We start from the raw sequence: 18,944 nt of genomic DNA, 5'->3' as shown, positions 1-18,944 counted from the left end.
TTTGATACCAAAAGCAAATAGGATACCACAAGAAAAAAAACTGTAGACCAATATCTCTGATGAATATAGATGGAAAAAATTTCAGCAAAATATTAGCAAACTGAATTCAAGAACGCTTTAAAAGGATTATACACCATGACCAAATGGGATTTTTCCTTTGGATGCAAAGATGGTTCACTCTACACAAATCAGTAAAATCAGTACATCACTAATAAGATGAAAGACAAAAATCACATGATTATCTGAATAGAGTTAGGAAAAAGCATTTGACAAAATACAACATCCTTTCATGATAAAACCCTTAACAAATTGGTTGTAGAAGGAACATACCTCAACATAAGGGCCATTTATGACATACCTACAGCTAACATTATACTCAGTGGGAAAAAATAGAAAACGTTTCCCCTGAGATCAGGAGCAATGCAAGGATATGATACAGGTTGATACGATCCTATATGTAGAAAATCCCAAGAGTTAGTCAAAATACTGTGGGAATTAATCAGTGATTTCAGTTACGAGGCATGATAAAAATTAAAGGGAGATTCAAATAATTATAAGAAAACTATGCAGGCATATCGCAAAAATTTGAAATTTTGGAGAATTAAAAGGTGATGAGTTGTTACTGTTTACTTAATGTATCTGAGGAAGTTGAAGTGCTTGAAGTGGGACAAGGAAGAAAAATGCAAGATAGTTTGTGATGCACAATCCTAAAAATGATTAGGGAATGGAGGTACAAGTTACTCCAGAAGAAGGTGGTGAGGGATATAACTGACAGGGGAGTGACTGAATCCCTAGAATCCGTTTCCTCCAAATATTCAAGAGAGCTATTTACTTAATAGTAATAGACATGTGGAAAAGGAAACAGGCCTTTTTATTGTGACCAAGCACTTGATGACTCTTAAATGTGGGTAAGTGATTGATTCTAAAATGGGAGGCTAAGCCCGAGAGCCTGAAATGAAACCTTTTTTTCCTGAATCTCTGTATATTTCACCCTATATCCAGAGGTGGTATCTTAAACCAGTGCTGTTTAGAAAGAGCCAATCTGGATAGTGTCAGAGGACAAAAGAACACTTGAGCATGTTTTCTCTTAGTGCATAAGCTGCTTTATCAGGGTAGAATCCTGGGCTCATCTACCCTCCAGGAGGGGTAACAAAAATGATAGCCAGATCTCTTTCCACTCTGGCCATCTTATCCATAGAACAAGAGATCTAAGGAGGTGGGGAAATGCCCCACATGCATGCATGCAGGAATTGTCAAGAGAAAGGCCTAGACCTCTTCTGAAAAGGCTGGCTCTTGGAAGATCTGCAGAAGGCCATAAAGGAGCCATTGTACACTATGGCAGAACTGGGCCAAAGGAGTAATCCTTCATTTGATTAATGAGTAAATGAGGCCTACGGATGTGAAGTTATTTGTCTCCATGATATACATGATCAATCTAGGACCAGAACCAGTCTTCTTGCCTTGCTGGCTGGTATTTTTCCTAGTACAGCACACTCATTTTGTCTCTGTCCAGTGGCCATGGTGAACTCTGGATTCAGACTTGGACTTCCAGTCTTAGTTCCACCACCGACAAGCTAGCTGTAAGATGTTGGGCAAGTTTCTTAACCCCTTTGTGCCCCAGTTTCCTCATATATCAAATGGGAATAATGGTAGAGCCTACTTTCTCAGGACTTTGTGTTATATAATAGACTGAGAGAGAAAACAGGTAAAGTCTTAAAACAGTGCCAGGCATATTGTAAGAACTCAGTAAATGTTAGTTATGTAATTTTTTTTAAAAAGGAACTTAGATTTTTTTATATTCAAGATTTTGATTCCATTTGTTACTTATGAAGTGGCATAGTTGAAAATATGAGAACTAAAATTTAAATTAATTCTACTTTTTAAATTCAGATTAGATAAGATATATCTGTGTTGGTAGTACAGTCAACTTATATATTTTGATTGTGACTATTTTATCCTTTGGACTATACTTCATGTGTAGTAAAGACCTCTTTTAAAGCAGAGTTTTTCCAGAATAAAATGCATGCTACATGAAGATTGCTCCATCAGAGTTTCATATAATGTTTTATGGGACAGATAAGGATTTACTATCATAAGAGAATAATTAAAGGATGTTATTTTGTGAAGACTACTGAGTAATACTAAAATAGTACTTTATGTACTCCTTGCCCTGGTGCCCCACTGAATGCCTGCCTTTTCGCAAGGTAACTGCCCTTGCCCTGCTGCCCCCACTTAATTCATGCTAAAGTGTTAATGCATATTGAGTCCAGATACAGAATATTGGATCTGATTTGCTAGTTGTATGCAGTTGGTTTAGATGTTGACTGATTTTGCCTTTGACAAATTTAAATAAATAAAATTGATGTTGTTGCAGGATTTATTTTAGGTGTTGCATTGTGCAGTGGCTAGTGTTGAAACACAATAGCTTTGGGTGCCTGGGTGGCTTTGGTTAAGCGACTGCCTTCGGCTCAGGTCATGATCCTGGAGTCCGGGATCGAGTCCCACATCGGGCTCCTGCTCAGCGGGGAGTCTGCTTCTCCCTCTGACCCTCTTCCCTCTTGTGCTTTCTATCTGTCATTCTTTCTCTCTCAAATAAATAAAATCTTTAAAAAAAAAAAAAAGAAAGAAACACAGTAGCTTTTACATTGAACTGCTTAGAGAGTGATCTCTAAAATCTTCCTAGATGTCTTTCTATAACTGCTGTGGTCAGCTAGGAATCATATTTTTTTGCAGGCAAGTTAATGGGTTAAAAGACAATGGAAACCGCCTTCTTGTAGAAGGTTTAAAAAGTGCACTTAAAACCACTTGATCAGGGCATTTAGAATAAAGAATCAAAGTCATTTACAATTCAGCTTGTCTTTCAAAATACTGAAAAGCAGAGGTTCATAATAAAAGTATGTCTTATACATATGTATGTTATTTGTATATGTGTATTATTAGTTTGGTTTTAGTTCAGTGGTCCTGTTTGTTCTGTGATTGAAAAGACCATGGAGAACAAAAAGTGACTAATTTTCTGATTTGCTCTTTTTTCATTTGCTTTAAATCTTTGAAAGAGTGATACTATGAATCATAGTATCAGTGGTGTACAAATGGGAGTCTTGTAACTTAATTGGGAAAGAAAGGTAGGGCTGGAATCTGAAAATCTTGATTCTGGTTGCAGTCAAACACAAAAACACTGGGTTTGGGGCGCCGGGGTGGCTCAGTCATTAAGCGTCTGCCTTTGGCTCAGGTCATGATCCCAGGGTCCTGGGATCGAGCCCCACATCAGGCTCCCTGATCCGGGGGAAGCCTGCTTCTCCCTCTCCCACTCCCACTGCTTGTGTTCCCTCTCTCGCTATGTCTCTCTGTGTCAAATAAATAAAATCTTTAAAAACAAAAACAAAAACACTGGGTTTGTCAGTTTCCTAAGCTTTTTAATAAATTGCCATCATCAAGAATTTGGTATAAATACATTTTATATTGATATTATTTCTTGTTGTGGAGAAGTTTTCTGAAGTTTTTTTTTTTATGTTTACTTGGAAATTTTATTACCTCAGTTCTAGAATCTCTGAATATCACCCTGTCCACCACCACCACCATTTTGAGATTTTCATTGTGAGCATTAGAATTTATTGATTTTCATTTTTTCTCAGAGTTGTATTTTAAATGTATGCATTATGAATGTTTAGAGTGTTTAAATATTGTTATTTTAATCTTCATATATTAATGAGTAGGAATATAAGAAACTTTTTGAGATTGTCTTCTTAATTGCAAAAAAGAATTATAACTCTGTTATCAGAAGAAAATTACTTAAAGTAGGATCATAGGTTGGAATATGTCCTAGAATTCTAAATTTTATACCAGTAGTATATAATAAAATATTTAAGAAAAGTAAATCTAGCATAACCAAAATCTGAGGTTGTGCATATATTCTTATTTAGAGGTACCTTTCATGAAGGCAGGCGACTTGAATTGCTTCATGCTAGAAAATTTAATGTACCACTCAATTACTATTCTTTAGCCCAATTTAAAATAATAGATTGGGAGTAAGGTTTTAATGCAGTGTAACCTTTGGAACATTAGAAATAACCTTTTTCTTTCCACAATCAGTGTACAGTAAGGATATCAGTTTTATCATACTTCATGAATACACATAATAACATTTATTATTATATGAATATTTATACTTAGTAAACTTATTACATGAATACAGTGATTCCTTTTACTAAACTTACTCTAATATTAATTTAAAGATAATGCTATTGTCATAATTTTTGAAAATATATACTTTGATTTTAAAGCTTTCAGATGACCTCATTTTGCTTCTGGTGAAACCCAACTTAGGAGTGTCTTAATAATTTTATGCTATTTCATAAAATGGGTGTTTTGAAAGAATTTGAGGTGGTGGATATTGTGATAAAATTTTAGCTGTGCAAAGGTCCTTATTCTCACTTTCTTCTTTAACAGTTATGCCCTGTATAGCTGTGAAACAGTAGTGAAAATATTAGGACTTTATTTGAGGAATTGGAAAGGATTTCATAAAAAGACTATTATCTCTTCTTGTGATGCTTCCTTTTAACGATAGTCATTGGCTTTTTCATTTATTATAAAAAGCAGATTTTCTATAGTAGGTGAAAATGTTCACAAAAACTAATTTACATACCCCTTCAAATCTCTTTTGGAGTAAGAGAAGATACAAATAAATAGTAATAAAACTAATTTGCATACTCTAAAATGTTGGCCTTAATGGTGCTGATGGAAGGTTTCCAATTTGTAGCAAAGCAATTTTTAAAAAAAAACAAATTATATTGAAATGTACTTTATTAAAAAAATATAATGCCAAAATACCACATATTGGACAGATTTATCTTATCCCTATTTCTTTTGTTGATGACCAAATAATAGACCAGGATTCATGATTTTGTAAGTAGACTTTGATGATCTTGTCAGTTTTATACATCCCCAGTACTGTAGGTGCAAATATATAGAGGACAGTAAGAGTTTTAATTTGGAATCATAGTCTTTAATGAATCTATTCCTTTTTTTCTATTATCCAGGGGATTCTCAAAACATGGTTTGCAGACCTCCCATCTTAGAAATCATCTGTGATGCTTCATAAAATGTAAATTCCTGGGCCCCACGACAGAGCTACTGTCTTGGACCTGATACCAAAACCCTGTAGGTTTAGTAAGAATTCTAGATGATTTTTATGGGCATTGAGGTTTATTAACCAGAGCCCTAGAGCAGAAGTCAGCAAACCTTTTCTGAAATTGCTAGATAGTGAATATTTTCAGCTTTATGGTCTTTGATGCAACAATAGTTGGCACCTGAACAGTGCAGGGGTTAGGGGTGCCAACCCCCTCCCTCCTACAATCAGAAATCCAGGTTTAACTTTGACTCCCCAAAAACTTAACTGCTCGTAGCCTACTGTTGACCAGAAGCCTTACCAATAACATATACAGTTGATTAACACATACTTTGTATGTTACATGTATTACATACCGAGTTCTTATAAGCTAGAGAATAGAAAATGTTATGAAAATCATAAGGAAGAGAAAATACGTTTACAGTATTATACTGTATTTATTGAAAAAAATCCAAAATAAAGACCCACTGCAGTTCAAACCTGTATTGTTCAAGGTTCGACTGTAATTACCTCTGCTATTGTAGGGCAAAAGTAACACCAGTAATGTATAAACAAATGTGAATGGACTTGCACATCTATGATAGAATCAAGATTCTAGACAAATGGTTTTTTTCTCTATGAATCTTTTCTAAGGCGCATTATCTCTGAAATCAGTTTTAGTGGTAATTCCTGGGTGTTTATTTTTTGATAACTAAAGAAAATCCATAACTAAAAGTACACTTCCTGGATATACATGTTACATGAATGGATATAAAACCTTTATTATATTTAGAGCCTTTTCTATGTTATCATCAAGGAGGGAGTGTGATTATCTTATTTGTGACTATATAATCTGCTTCTAATATTAGGTTCCTGTGGCTAGAGCAAGTATTCTTTGGCTAATTGGAGAAAACTGTGAACGAGTTCCTAAGATAGCCCCTGATGTTTTGAGGAAGATGGCTAAAAGTTTCACTAGTGAAGATGATCTGGTAAAACTGCAGATTTTAAATCTGGGAGCAAAATTGTATTTAACCAACTCCAAACAGGTAAGAATCTAAACCTTAGTCTCCCAAGTGACACTTGCTTTCCTCTTTACTCTGATGAAGCAGCTAAAGTCTATTCATGCATTAGTCTGTCCACTCAACGATCACTAAGTGTCTGTTTCCTTAAGGTTCTGTATTAGAAGGTAGTGGTGCAGAGAAATGACATTCTGGTCTAGGAGGGTAGAAAAACATAACAATGAAATAGTATGCGGTAACCGCTGTAATAGAAGTATTAAGATACAGTGGAACTTCGGAGGAGAAAGTTGTTGAAAGTCTGAAGTAGGATGAGGTGAGAGATGAAAGTTTTGTGAAGGATAAGACTTTTTTTAAAAAAGATTTTATTTATTTGAGAGAGAGCGAGCATGTGGGGTGGGGGGGCAGAAGAAGAGGGAGAAGCAGGCTTCCTGCTGAGCAGGGAGTCTGAGGTGGGGCTTGATCCCAAGACCCTGGGATCACGACTTGAGCAGAAGGCAGTGCTTAACCGACTGAGCCACCCAGCACCCCTAGAATAGGAAAAGAGGAGAGCAGTGAGAGTCATGAAACAGCTATGTTTTGTTTTTTTTTTTAAAGATTTTATTTATTTATTTGAGAGAGAGAGAATGAGAGATAGCACGAGAGGGAAGAGAGTCAGAGGGAGAAGCAGACTCCCCGCTGAGCAGGGAGCCTGATGCAGGACTCGATCCCAGGACTCCAGGATCATGACCTGAGCCGAAGGCAGCCGCTTAACCGACTGAGCCACCCAGGCGCCCGAAACAGCTATGTTTGTTGTGAGTTTCTTGTTTATTGATAAAAACAGCATGTTAGCCTGACACTCTAAATCCATGTAGTATTGTGAAAGTCATTATAACACCTAGAATTGGGTACTCTAAATGTATTTAGCTTCTAGGTTATTATAAAATTAATACAAAATTAGAATCTTAATCCAGACCAAAAGTAGTTAGTCTTACACAACTAAATGGAGGTTCTGTTTTTGGCCCTCTTTGTAGCTATAAAGAAACAATAATGGAAAATAGTTTGTGATATCTTTTGAATATGAAGACAACATAGCTTGCACTCAGACATTTTTTTCTTGAGCTGTATTATTAAATGAAGTTTTGGAGCTCAGCTTCTGAAGTGTTCTATTGTATATTTTAGAATGATACTTCTAGATAACCACAAATTGACTTCACCACCAACTGGTGAAAGCATAATGATGTTCAGAAAATATACCAAGTTTTCATATGCATTTTTATATAACTCATTGTTTTTTAAATGCTTAAATATAAAAATAGGTGAGTGGCAGTGTCTATAGAGTTGTGCTCCGTTCTCCAGTTTCTCATTTCTCAAGAAAAAGGGTTTTGAAAGAATTGGTAAAATAAGCATTAAAGAGTAATTTTTATCACCATCAACTTGACAGCGTTTTTAAGTTGTATGGTTCGTATCTGTTGGATATGAGACAGAGACATAAATGATTTACTTGACCTAAATGTAAAAAATTGTTTTCTGTACTTAGGTACTTTAGCCATCTTTAAAACTGAATTAAGGAGACCAAGCCACAGTGCTCAGGGACTGGTTTGCCATGAAGTCCTGATACTTATTTGTAGATCTGAATTCCCTATGGTTTAGATACCTCAGTGAGCATTCCAGAATTGTTAATGAATTATTTAGTTATTGGGACCTGAGATCTAAATTAATTTTTATAAGATTTAGCACATTGTGTTCATTTGTTTGCTTGAGGAATAATTGAGTAATGAACTTCTTTAATACCTCGAAATATTTTTACCTGATATGAAAACTAATTTAAAAATAAGTCAACAGTCTGCTTTCAGTATATTGAGTTAATCCCTACTGAACTGACCCTCCCATAGAGAACAACTATAAACTTTGGAAAAAATAAATAATAACTGTCCAAAGTCTCAGAGGAGTAAAGAAAAGCAGGAAGATTCTGGAGGGGAATTAACACTTGGAAGAAGGGAGTGGCATAGAGTAAATTTCCCCACTTCTATGGCTTTTATCCAGAGGAACAGGCTACAATTGGCACTCTGCACAGGGGCTAAAACTCCAAAAGGAAACCTAAGTCCTTCTGGCCTGAAGAAGTAGAGAACACAGTTCAGGAAAATGATAGATATTAGAAAATTAGGGAAGAATTCCATAAGGGAATGAGCCATATCGCGGAGCCTCAAGATCTGTGAATAACTCTGCTCAGGTCTCTGGCCGACCCCTGAACCACACATGGTTAGGTGGATTCAGAGCAGCACAGCTTAGAATAAAGATCTGAACTGAAATTTGAGCCGCACCAAAGAGACAAAGTTTGCACTTTGAACTCAACCATGTTAATTGTGTGCTAAAATAAATAAATAAAAATCAGTACTCTCAGGGCACCTGGGTGGCTCTGTCAGTTAAACATCAGACTCTCCATTTTGGCTCAGGTCATAATATCAGGGTCCTTTGATTGAGCCCCGCGTAGGGCTCTGCACTCAGCGGAGAGTCTGCTTGAGATTTTTCTCCCCCGCCCCCCCGCTTGCTCTCTTAGGTGCACTCTCTCTCTCTCAAATAAATAAATAAATCTTAAAAAAAAACAATACTCAGAGTGTGATAATGTCCAAGGCCTCTAAAATATAACATTCATAATGTGCAAAATACAATTCAAAATTATTCTATATAAGAAGAACCATAATGGGAAGTTATTGTTTAAAGGATATGGAGTTTCAATTTATGAATATAAAAATTTTTGGAGATGGATGATGGTATTGGCTGTACAACACTGTGCTTAAACTGCACACCTGAAAATGGTTAAGATGGCAAATGTCACGTGTTTTATCACACACACACAAAAACAAAACACCAGGAAAATATCAGTTTTCAAGAAAATTGAAAGAAACAGAAACCAACTCTGAGGTGATCCAGATGTTGGAATTTGTGAATAAACACTTTGAAGCAGCTTTTTATAACTGGAGCCAGCAATATAAAGGAAGATATATCCACAATGGACAAAAAGATAAGAATTGTCGGTGGAGAAATAGAAATTATAAAGAAGAATCAAATGGAAGTATTCTAGAACTGAAAAATATGGTACCTAAAAAAAAAATCAACATCTTGTTTATCATTTGTATTATATATTCTTTAACATTTTAATATTTTTCTTTTTGGATATACATATATAAAACTGCTTCATACAGTGGTTATTTCAGATGGAAATTCGTATTTGGAAAGCAATTTAACTGTGATGACTATCTTAAAACTATTTGATGTCAGTTACTGGGGGGCAGGTAGTGATTGAGAGTAGTACTACAGGCTCTTGTATTAGACTGGCTGCAAATCCTGTTTTACCATTTACTAGGTACATGATTTTGGACAAATTATATAACCTATCTAAGACTTATTTTTCTTATCTGTAATTTGGGAATTAAATAGTTCTTTATAATGCAGTATAAATGTTCTTAAAAATCATCGTGCTTTACAAAATTGCACAATACTAGAGGGACAACACTCAAAAACTTCATTGATGATAAATTAAAAAGAACCTAATAAAAACAGGAGCACAGTTTTACACATGTTAAATGGTTAAGAAATGTATAAATAATACAGTGAATATAGCTCTTTCCCTTGGAAAAGACCTGACGTGGAAATGGGTGTTGAAAAGGTTGGATTTGTTAGTTACATAGTGGAAGAAGGATTAATCTGAAATTGGATGGAAAGTTGTACCACTGATAACACATGTAGTGATCTGAGGTAGATGTTTGAAGTTGGTATGTTTTGTCATTCCTGAAGAGCCCAGTTCAGCTGGTAGCCATTTTCTGCCTTCATCTAGTATTTCTTGCAGACAAAATTATGCCCAAGCAAACACAAAATTCATATTATGCAACTGAATTGGAACAAATGCACATTTTTAGAATAATTACTAGAGCACAAAGTACTGTATCTACCTCACAAAATTATTATAAAGATCAAAGGAGACAATCCATGTAAAGTGTTAGGATTTCCTGGATCATAATAGTGCTTAGTCCATGTTAGTTATTATGCTCTTTTTGTACCCCTAGTTTATACTGCTAACCAGCTGCTAGATTATTCTTAGAGAATATCATTGTTTATAGTAAGGGAATTAGTCCCATTAGTGAGAATTTATTCTCATTAGGAAGAACGCTCCATTTCGGTTTACCCTACTGAGAAAAGGATGCTGAAAATCCCTCCTTTTACGAATAAAAAATGGTTAGATATGGTTATCAAGAGTAGAAAATGCTGTTAGAATACTCATACAAAGAGAGTAATTTCATGTTAGACGGGAGAAGCTGAAGGACTTTGAAATCAGTTGAAGTTGCTGAAGCTCTACAGCTCTTAAGACAGTGTAAAGGTTGAGCATGACTTCCTTGAAATAGTCTACTGAGGTCTGAGACAAAACTAGGAGTTGATTAAACTGGTTAATAGTGGCTATAAATTAATAATGGGTGCATTCATTTTTAAACTTCCTGTAATCTTTTAAATGTAGTGATGAGTAATATATGTTAGTGTTTTGCTTAGCTCATGTTTTTCTTTTTAATTTATGAAATAATGCAAACCTATAGAAAAGTGCAAAATAGTATGAATAGATATATAACTACCACTAAGATTAAGTCAGTGTTTTTGCCATAATTGTTTTTTTTTTTAAGGGAGTGTAACAAGTAAAAGTAAAACCTTAAGTTCCTGTTCATACCTTATTTTCCTCCCCATTTGTAGCTGCTGTCATATTGGTGGTGTGCTTCAGTCATGGGTGGTTTTACGTGTTTATTACATGAGTATATATCTGTACAGTATGTTACTGGTTAGTGGGATTTGATAATTTGCTTGCATACTCTTGTAATCTACTTTTTTCACTTAATACCATGTTTTTAAAATATTGACATGTATAAATATAATTCATTTATTTTAAGTATCTCATTTTCTGTGAGACAGGTTGCTACTTTTCTACTATTAGAAAAGAGAGTGATTCATTGAGTATCCTTAATACTTGTATTTTCTTTGTATTGCTTTTTGGACTTTTTGGTTCTTAGTAAGAAATTTTATAAATCACAGTTATATTTTGGGGATCCTTCCTGAAGTTATAAACAAATTCCCTCTTGGGGTGTCTGAATGGCTCATTCATTTGGGCATCCGACTCTTGGTTTTGGCTCAAGTCATGATCTCAGGGTCCTGGGATCGATCCCCACTTCGGGCTCTGTGCTTAGCATGAAGTCTGCTAGAGATTCTCTCTCTCTCCATCTGCCTCTCCCCCCAACTCACACTCTAAATAAATAAATAAAATCTTAGAAACAAAAAAACAACCCACAAATTCTCTCTTGCCCTGTGATTCAAGTCTTCGGAGAAATCTATCTCTGCCCCCAGCATGATTTAACATGACAGCAAAAGGGGCTTAAGCTCTATGTACTGACATTGCTACCCTTTCTTGGATATATTTTCTGGGCATTAAAAAACTCAAGCAAATATAGCATATAAAGAAAGAACTTACAGAAAACTTTTCAAGTTGACAAAAATATGGATACTGTTAAATTCAGGAAATTTCATCCAAGTCATATAAAGAATCCTGGTTAGTCATAAAATGATGAAATTGATTATATGGAACACTGGTACTGCTTAGATTTCCCTCTGGTGTAGGTTAAGAATTCTGTGTAGCTTACTTTCATTTACCAAACCATTTGCCAATATCCTTCTTTTTCAAAATAACAACTGTGTGGAATCAATATTAATCTTCACTGTGCTAAATGCTAAATTCTGTGTACATTTTTATTTTCCTTAAATTAAAGAGTATATCTCAGTGGATAAAGAAGATGTGGTCCATATATACAATGGAATATTACTCAGCCATCAGAAAGGATGAATACCCAACTTTCACATCAACATGGATGGGACTGGAGGAGATGATGCTAAGTGAAATAAGTCAAGCAGAGAAAGTCAATTATAATATGGTTTCACTTATTTGTGGAACATAAGGAATAGCGTGGAGGACATTAGGAGAAGGAAGGGAAAAATGAAGGGGGGGGGAATCGGAGGGGGAGACGAACCGTGAGAGACTATGGACTCTGAGAAACAAACTGAGGGTTCTAGAGGGGAGGGGGGTGGGGGGATGGGTTAGCCTGGTGATGAGTATTAAGGAGGGCATGTACTGCATGGAGCACTGGGTGTTATACGGAAACAATGAATCGTGGATCCCTACATCAAAAACTAATGATGTATGGTGACTAACATGACATAATAAAATTAAATTAAATTAAAAAAATAAAGAGTATATCTTAGCCGATTTGAGGACTATATTTTAAGATACCTTTTTTTATTATTTTGTGCTGACTTAATAAATATTTGAAGAATGCTCTGGTTTGAGCAAATAATGTACCAGTTTATTACTTGTCAAGAATGTTTACGTAGAAATATGCCCATATTTTGAGAAGTTTTTTTAAATAATGAATTTAAAAATTTTTATGTAGCATTCCCCAAAATTCATTTTCCTATGTCCCAGTGACTTAGAGTCAGTCTGAAAGGAATGTAATTGGTGTAGTGTCTGGGTAGCATTAGCTGTTAGGTGATACCAGTCATAATCCTTTAAATTTAAGAAGAAAAAAATAATCTGAAATCAAAATTTAACAAACAGTTATATAAGATATTAATGTTTCTGTTATTTAGGTACATTGTATTCTCTTTGTCTTTTATAATTTTATGAGTAAAACCTATTTAAAAGTACTATTTAATGTCCCATCTGGTTTTAGATTGAGTCTTTGGTTATATTAAAATGCCCGTGATTATTTACTTGACCATTGTTTACTTTCTTTGTCATTGTTGCCCAGGACAGACTTAATATATGTCTGTTGTCTCTGTGTCCTATCCAGTTTGGGATTTGCCCCAAATTTTTCATTTTTGTCATTAATAGTTGTGTTAAAGTAGGACAGAGAAAGTTTGTGGACCTCCATATTGTACTTTTAACCTCTGCTGTGGTTTTGTCTAATGACATGGAAACACAAGTGCAACGAACAGAGATGTCATTTAAATATGTAAGACATTTAAAGCAGAAAGACTTTTTCCAACCTTTTTGAGATATAAGTAATTTCTCTTTTAGAGCAGCATTCAGAATGTGTGCTGGTAAAATGAAGTGTGCCCTGACAGGGCGAGTAGGAAAAAACTAAATCCTTCCTTTTCTCAATGGTGGTGAGATAAGTGTTGGAAGTGTTTCATCTGCTGGCAACTTGTACCAGCAGGTTGTGCTATGGTCTGTGCAAAGCATGAAGCTCCCAAGCTGTCAGTGGATGGCGTCAAAGGAAGACATGGGAAGTTTGGGGTTGGTTGTAGATGAAATACGTGCAGGAGACAGTCCTGCCATAGATCATTAGAGAGTGGTCAGTTCTTTTGTTATTTATTGTGCAGTGTAAATCTAAAGCCTATTTATATTATTATTTGGTAGTTCTTCCTTTATCTTGTTATAAACACAGCAGCAATCAGTTCTTAAAAATTGAAGTGTATACTTAATGAAGTACTGAATTTCTTTCTCGGTACTTAATATGCACAAAATGTTTATCAGTATTTACCATCCACTATGAGAACTGCAGTGATATCACTGACCACACAACCACCAAAAGATAAAATGTGTCTGCTAAAAAAAGCATCAGCATCTATTTAAAAAGCCTAAGAGTTATTTTAAGAAGATTGTGTCTCAAGATCACAATTAAATATATACAGGTACAGAAGATGTTTACATATCTCTCTGTGATATAAGATCTCATTTAGATAACTTTTTAAAAATTAATTTTCTTCATTTTATATTCCAAGTTCTCTTTTGCACATATGAAAAATGAAGCAGTGACTGTTAATATATTGGCTCCATTAGCAGAAAAAGGACCTAAACAATGCTAGTTTTCAAATAAAAAATCAATTAATTCCAATAATAGGTTGACTTTTTTCACTCAAAGCTTTTATATGTTTTTTCTATCAGTGCTATAAATGGAATCAAAGCAAAGCTTTTGAAAGTTTATTCTGTCAGAGTGCTGTAAATGCTCTTGTAAATTTAAAAGGTCAACATGGAAGATAAAATTACTTGGTTTTGCTAAAAATGTTGTCATGGTAAAATCAATTTCTTATTAAATTAAAACAAAGAAGCATTTTGAGAATTAGTTGTGGTGCATGCAAACCATCTCTGTTTGTCTACTGAAATAAAACTGTAATGGCCAAATATACTGATATTTGATATATATAGTTTAATTGAACTACAGAATTCTTGTCATGAAGCTAATACTGAAAAAAATACATAAGCATGACAGCCTACACTCTTGTACACAACATTTTTGCTGCATGTTACCACCTGGATCCTAGAAACATGATTTTGTGAAAAACTGCTTTGTAAATTAACCTCTAAGTGTCCTATGTTGGCTTTTCTTTCTTTTTTTTTTTTTTTAACCAGGGGAGGGGATGGGAGTAAGCAGAACTTCTCTTTGTTAGATTTTGATTCAGAATCAATTGGAAATCTTTAAAGTGTTTACCAAATTGAGTGCCAAAAACCTTCGACTTTTGAAAATTTTAGCAAATGGCAATTCTTGGAAACAAATCTTGCAAGCAAGGAGTTACTGAAATTTATCCCTTCAAGTTAAGTGTTAAGACCTCAAGATTTATTTTTGAAGTTTTGTCATTTGCAGTATCTCAACTAATATAAAGACTTTTTTGATGGAGCTCCTATTTTGTATTGGAGTGAAATGAAACTGAGAAGGTAATTGATTTTGCAGTTTCTAAATTTGGTGAAATATTTTAAAAAGCATAAATAGAGAATAACTTAAAGTTTCGTCTCATAAAAATAATTATCAAAAAAAAGATTGGAGGGGTAAAAGTTAAGTATCTAGGCTTGATATTTTTACAGATACCAGCATGAAAGAAAGCATGATGAGAATATCATTCTATCAACAGGATTTTCTTTATGCTTACCAGATTGTTTAATACTGTAAAGAGGGTGTTTTCTTCATTAAAAATATTATGGTCTATAGAAGAAGAGAGTAAGTTGAAAACGTCAAGAATTTCATAATTATTGATCATAAATTCAGTTTTGAAAGGATTGTGGATAGTCTTATATTTTTTAAAAAAGTTCAAGATAAGACCATATTAAAATATGTTCTTCAGGGGTGCCTGGGTGGCTCAGTCGTTAACCTTCTGCCTCTGGCTCGGGTCATGATCCCGGGGTCCTGGGATCAAGCCCCGCATCGGGTTTCCTGCTCGGCTGGAGGCCTGCTTCTCCCTGTCCCATTGCCTCTGCTTGTGTTCCCTATTTGGCTGCCTCTCTCTGTCAAATAAATAAATTTTTAAAAAATAAAAAAAAAATTAAAATATGTTCTTCAGAGAAATATCAATGACAGTACTAGAGGTAGATACTCCTAAGAAACTGATTAAAGTATATGAATGTATGGTGAATAATTATTCGCTTATACTTTCAATGCATCATTATACATAGATAGGTTTTTATCTTTTAGAAAGAATTCTCATTTTGAAAACGATGTTTAATAGAACTGTTTTTATAAGCCCACCAATATGATCAAACAAGTTTTACAGTAAATAAATGCATACTTTAAAAATTACAAAATTTTAATTGCTTAAAATTCCCTAACTCTTGATAGTGTCTGTTAGTATACTGAAATAGTTTAATTTCCTAAAAATTAATTTTGCGGATCACAAATAGAAGCTAAATATGTCACTCCACTAGCTCAAAAAAAAAATCATTTAGTCACTATATCGTACACCTGAAATTAATATAACACTGTATGTTAACTATACTGGAATTAAAATTTTTAGGAAATCATTGTAATGAACAGACTTATTTTATTTCTCTGATTTATTTTAATTTCATCTTCTAAATCACCACACTCAGATGGACTTCAGAATTACACTGGTTGTAAATTCTCACTGCATTTGAGAAAACTGGTGGTTAGTATATTTCCCAGGCTGTCTCAGAAAGCTAATAACCTAGTCCAGGACACCACACTTTGTTTTGAGCTGCATTCCTCATTTGGTGACTATTTTGCTGATTGTCTTTAAAAATGAATCATAGAATTTTTCTTATCTGTAGTTGAACCAACATAGTCTAGTAATTAGAGAATAGCGATTATTGGTAACCAAATTCAGAATAGCTCTATTAACATTTTTCCCTTGTATTTTTTATAGTTCTATTTTATTGGAACTAGGTTAATGCTTTATAAATACATTGTTACTGCAGGAAGGTTGCTTTCTATCCAAATCAATTATCTTAACCAATTATTACTGTAAAAGAGTTTACCACACCATTTGTGTACTTTGACTTATTGTTCTAGAATTGTCTTTAGCTCTGCCTGACTTGATTGATTTTATTTTGTGTCCGTTTCTAATGTCTATAAATTGTTCTAATATAGATGTTTATTTTTTCTATGTATTATGAATCCTATTTAATTTCTAGCTACAATTGTATTTGTGTAACCTAAATTAAAGCTATGCTTTTTCAGTAAAATAACTGAAGTTTAAAATACCTATTTGATAACATTTCGATTTTGGTTTAATTACTATTAAAATTATCTCAATATATGTTAATGTAGTACGTTCAAAAATTGACTTTGGAAATCTTATTACAGTGTAAAAGCTACTATAATAAGTTGCTGCCTTACATAAATAAATAAATGACCAATATTACTAGAGGCTATAAGCAGTATGGGGAAAAAAATGGAAGGAGTCTTTTATCCTAGTTTTTAGAGGGCATCAGCAGCTTGCTTTTATGAAAAAGTAACAGCTAAATGCACTGCAAATAATTTGCAGTAATCCAGTTCAGTGATTCATGTGTCTGCTTTAATGGGTCATAATTCAGGGTAAAGTAACTGAGTGCAGTCAGAGTGCAGACACTGCTTATGCCAGGGACAGTATCTCTTCATAAAACACACCTCAGGAGAAGCAGTTTGCCAGCCCTCTAATACTCTCTGATGTTTTGATGTCCTGCATATTTTTCCGATTAAGTTTTGAGTGCCATGTTTTTAGTTGTATTTCCACATTCATTATTCTCACGTAGACCCTTCAGTGGGTTTGCCATATATGATTATTTTTTTAATGATGCCTTTCTTTCCACTTCAGCAGTTTAATAATCTAGCACATGGCTGCTTCTCAGTACTCAGCATTCACCTCCCCAATACTGAAGAGGACATGTGCTTTGGCTTCAAAATTCCATTTGCAGCGTTAGAAATGCATATTCCCTACGGAACAACATTTGTTTGACATAACCATTCATTTTTATTATCTGTTTAAATATGTTTATCCAGAGTTATCAATAATCATAAATAACTGTATTCTCATCTTGTTCTGTTTTTTTCCAACAGACAAAATTGCTTACCCAGTACATATTAAATCTCGGCAAGTATGATCAAAACTACGACATCAGAGACCGTACAAGATTTATTAGGCAGCTTATTGTTCCGAATGAGAAGAGTGGAGCTTTAAGTAAATATGCCAAAAAAATATTCCTAGCACAAAAACCTGCACCACTGCTTGAATCTCCTTTTAAAGGTATTATCAGAATACAGCTGCAAAATACATTACCTAAAAAATTATGACAATGTGCCCCATTTCTAATATGTTTAAAATTTATCTGTTAAAAAATGTAAATGATTAACCTGTATAATTGTATAAAAACAGTATACTTTCTACTGACTTACCTGTTCTCCAGAGCAACCTTTCTGTTAAAGTTTATATTTTTATATACCTTATTTACCTAAATAATTTCATTCTCCTGATTTTATTTTTATTCTTACTAAACAGTTTAGATTACTTAGAATAGTAGATTAAAGCTGTGTTGTTCTAATAGACATTGACTTCATTTCTATTCTAAATAGCTTTATTTAATAAGGAGTCTAATTTTTACCTTAATAGTGAGTTTTTACTAATTAAATATTCTATGTATACTAACAAAACTTTTCTAGGAAGAATTATTTCATAAAAATATCCCTTTATATTTAAATTTGTTTTTCAAAGATGGAAGTTGACTTATTTTTCCCAGCTTTTTAGAAAGAGTAATTATTTTATCAATTTAACAAATCCATTAAAATTAGGATCAAACAGTTATATACCTTGGTTTTCATATTGTTTCTTATTTAATTGCTGGTGATAAAAAGCAGTTCAGTTTTGTAGAAAAACTATTAAAATTCTGGATGTGTTTGTGCTAAGACATGTATATGGATTGTTTAACTGTGCTGTCATTCTTAATATTCACAGTAAAGTAATTTTTAGAGAAGCTACATTTCAGAGCAACACCTCTAAACACACTGACTGATTAGCTTTTTTATTGACCATTATGGGAGAGATTATTGTAATCTATGGACTGAAATCAGTTTTTTGACCTATGAAGAGTTTCCTAGTTTATATTTATTCCTTGACATTTGAGGTAATATGCCAATTACCTTGAGCTCTGATTAGTATTGTTCTCTGTTATATACAGCTCATATTGTTTATTTTATATTTTCCTCTCTTTTAATAGATAGGGATCATTTCCAGCTTGGCACTTTATCTCATACTCTCAACACTAAAGCTACCGGCTACCTGGAATTATCTAATTGGCCAGAGGTGGCGCCGGACCCATCAGTTCGAAACGTAGAAGTAATAGAGTTGGTAAGTTGACCTTTCTGAAATTAATTTTGTCAAGCAGTGGGAGATTCTAGAATAACTATTGTTTTATATAAAAGCTTTTTTGGGGGGTTGAAAATTGAAAATTGTTCTGGTGTTTCTAAATGTAATGTGTTAGACCTATCTTGCTGTTATGGGAACTGAATATTGCAGTATTCCTATGTCATTGTACATGTACTGTTCCTTTT

General features: G+C 34.0%; 1 protein-coding gene across 2 annotated transcripts in view; it reads left to right on the top strand.

Annotated features, from left to right (window-relative positions):
- Positions 1 to 18,944, top strand: part of AP3B1 (adaptor related protein complex 3 subunit beta 1) — a 259,009-nt gene that overhangs the window by 136,240 nt on the left and 103,825 nt on the right. For both annotated transcript variants that reach the window (XM_028114478.2, XM_028114479.2), the window contains exons 15-17: positions 5,974 to 6,150; positions 17,457 to 17,643; positions 18,611 to 18,741. In XM_028114478.2, coding sequence (XP_027970279.1) covers positions 5,974 to 6,150; positions 17,457 to 17,643; positions 18,611 to 18,741 — 495 coding nt within the window. The remainder of the gene's footprint in view (positions 1 to 5,973; positions 6,151 to 17,456; positions 17,644 to 18,610; positions 18,742 to 18,944) is intronic.

Source organism: Eumetopias jubatus, unplaced genomic scaffold, assembly GCF_037043125.1.
Source record: "Eumetopias jubatus isolate StellerSeaLion01/CBP00866 unplaced genomic scaffold, mEumJub1_p1.0 scaffold_5, whole genome shotgun sequence".
NCBI classification, from domain to species: domain Eukaryota; kingdom Metazoa; phylum Chordata; class Mammalia; order Carnivora; family Otariidae; genus Eumetopias; species Eumetopias jubatus.
This window is presented reverse-complemented; position numbering and strand designations above follow the sequence as displayed.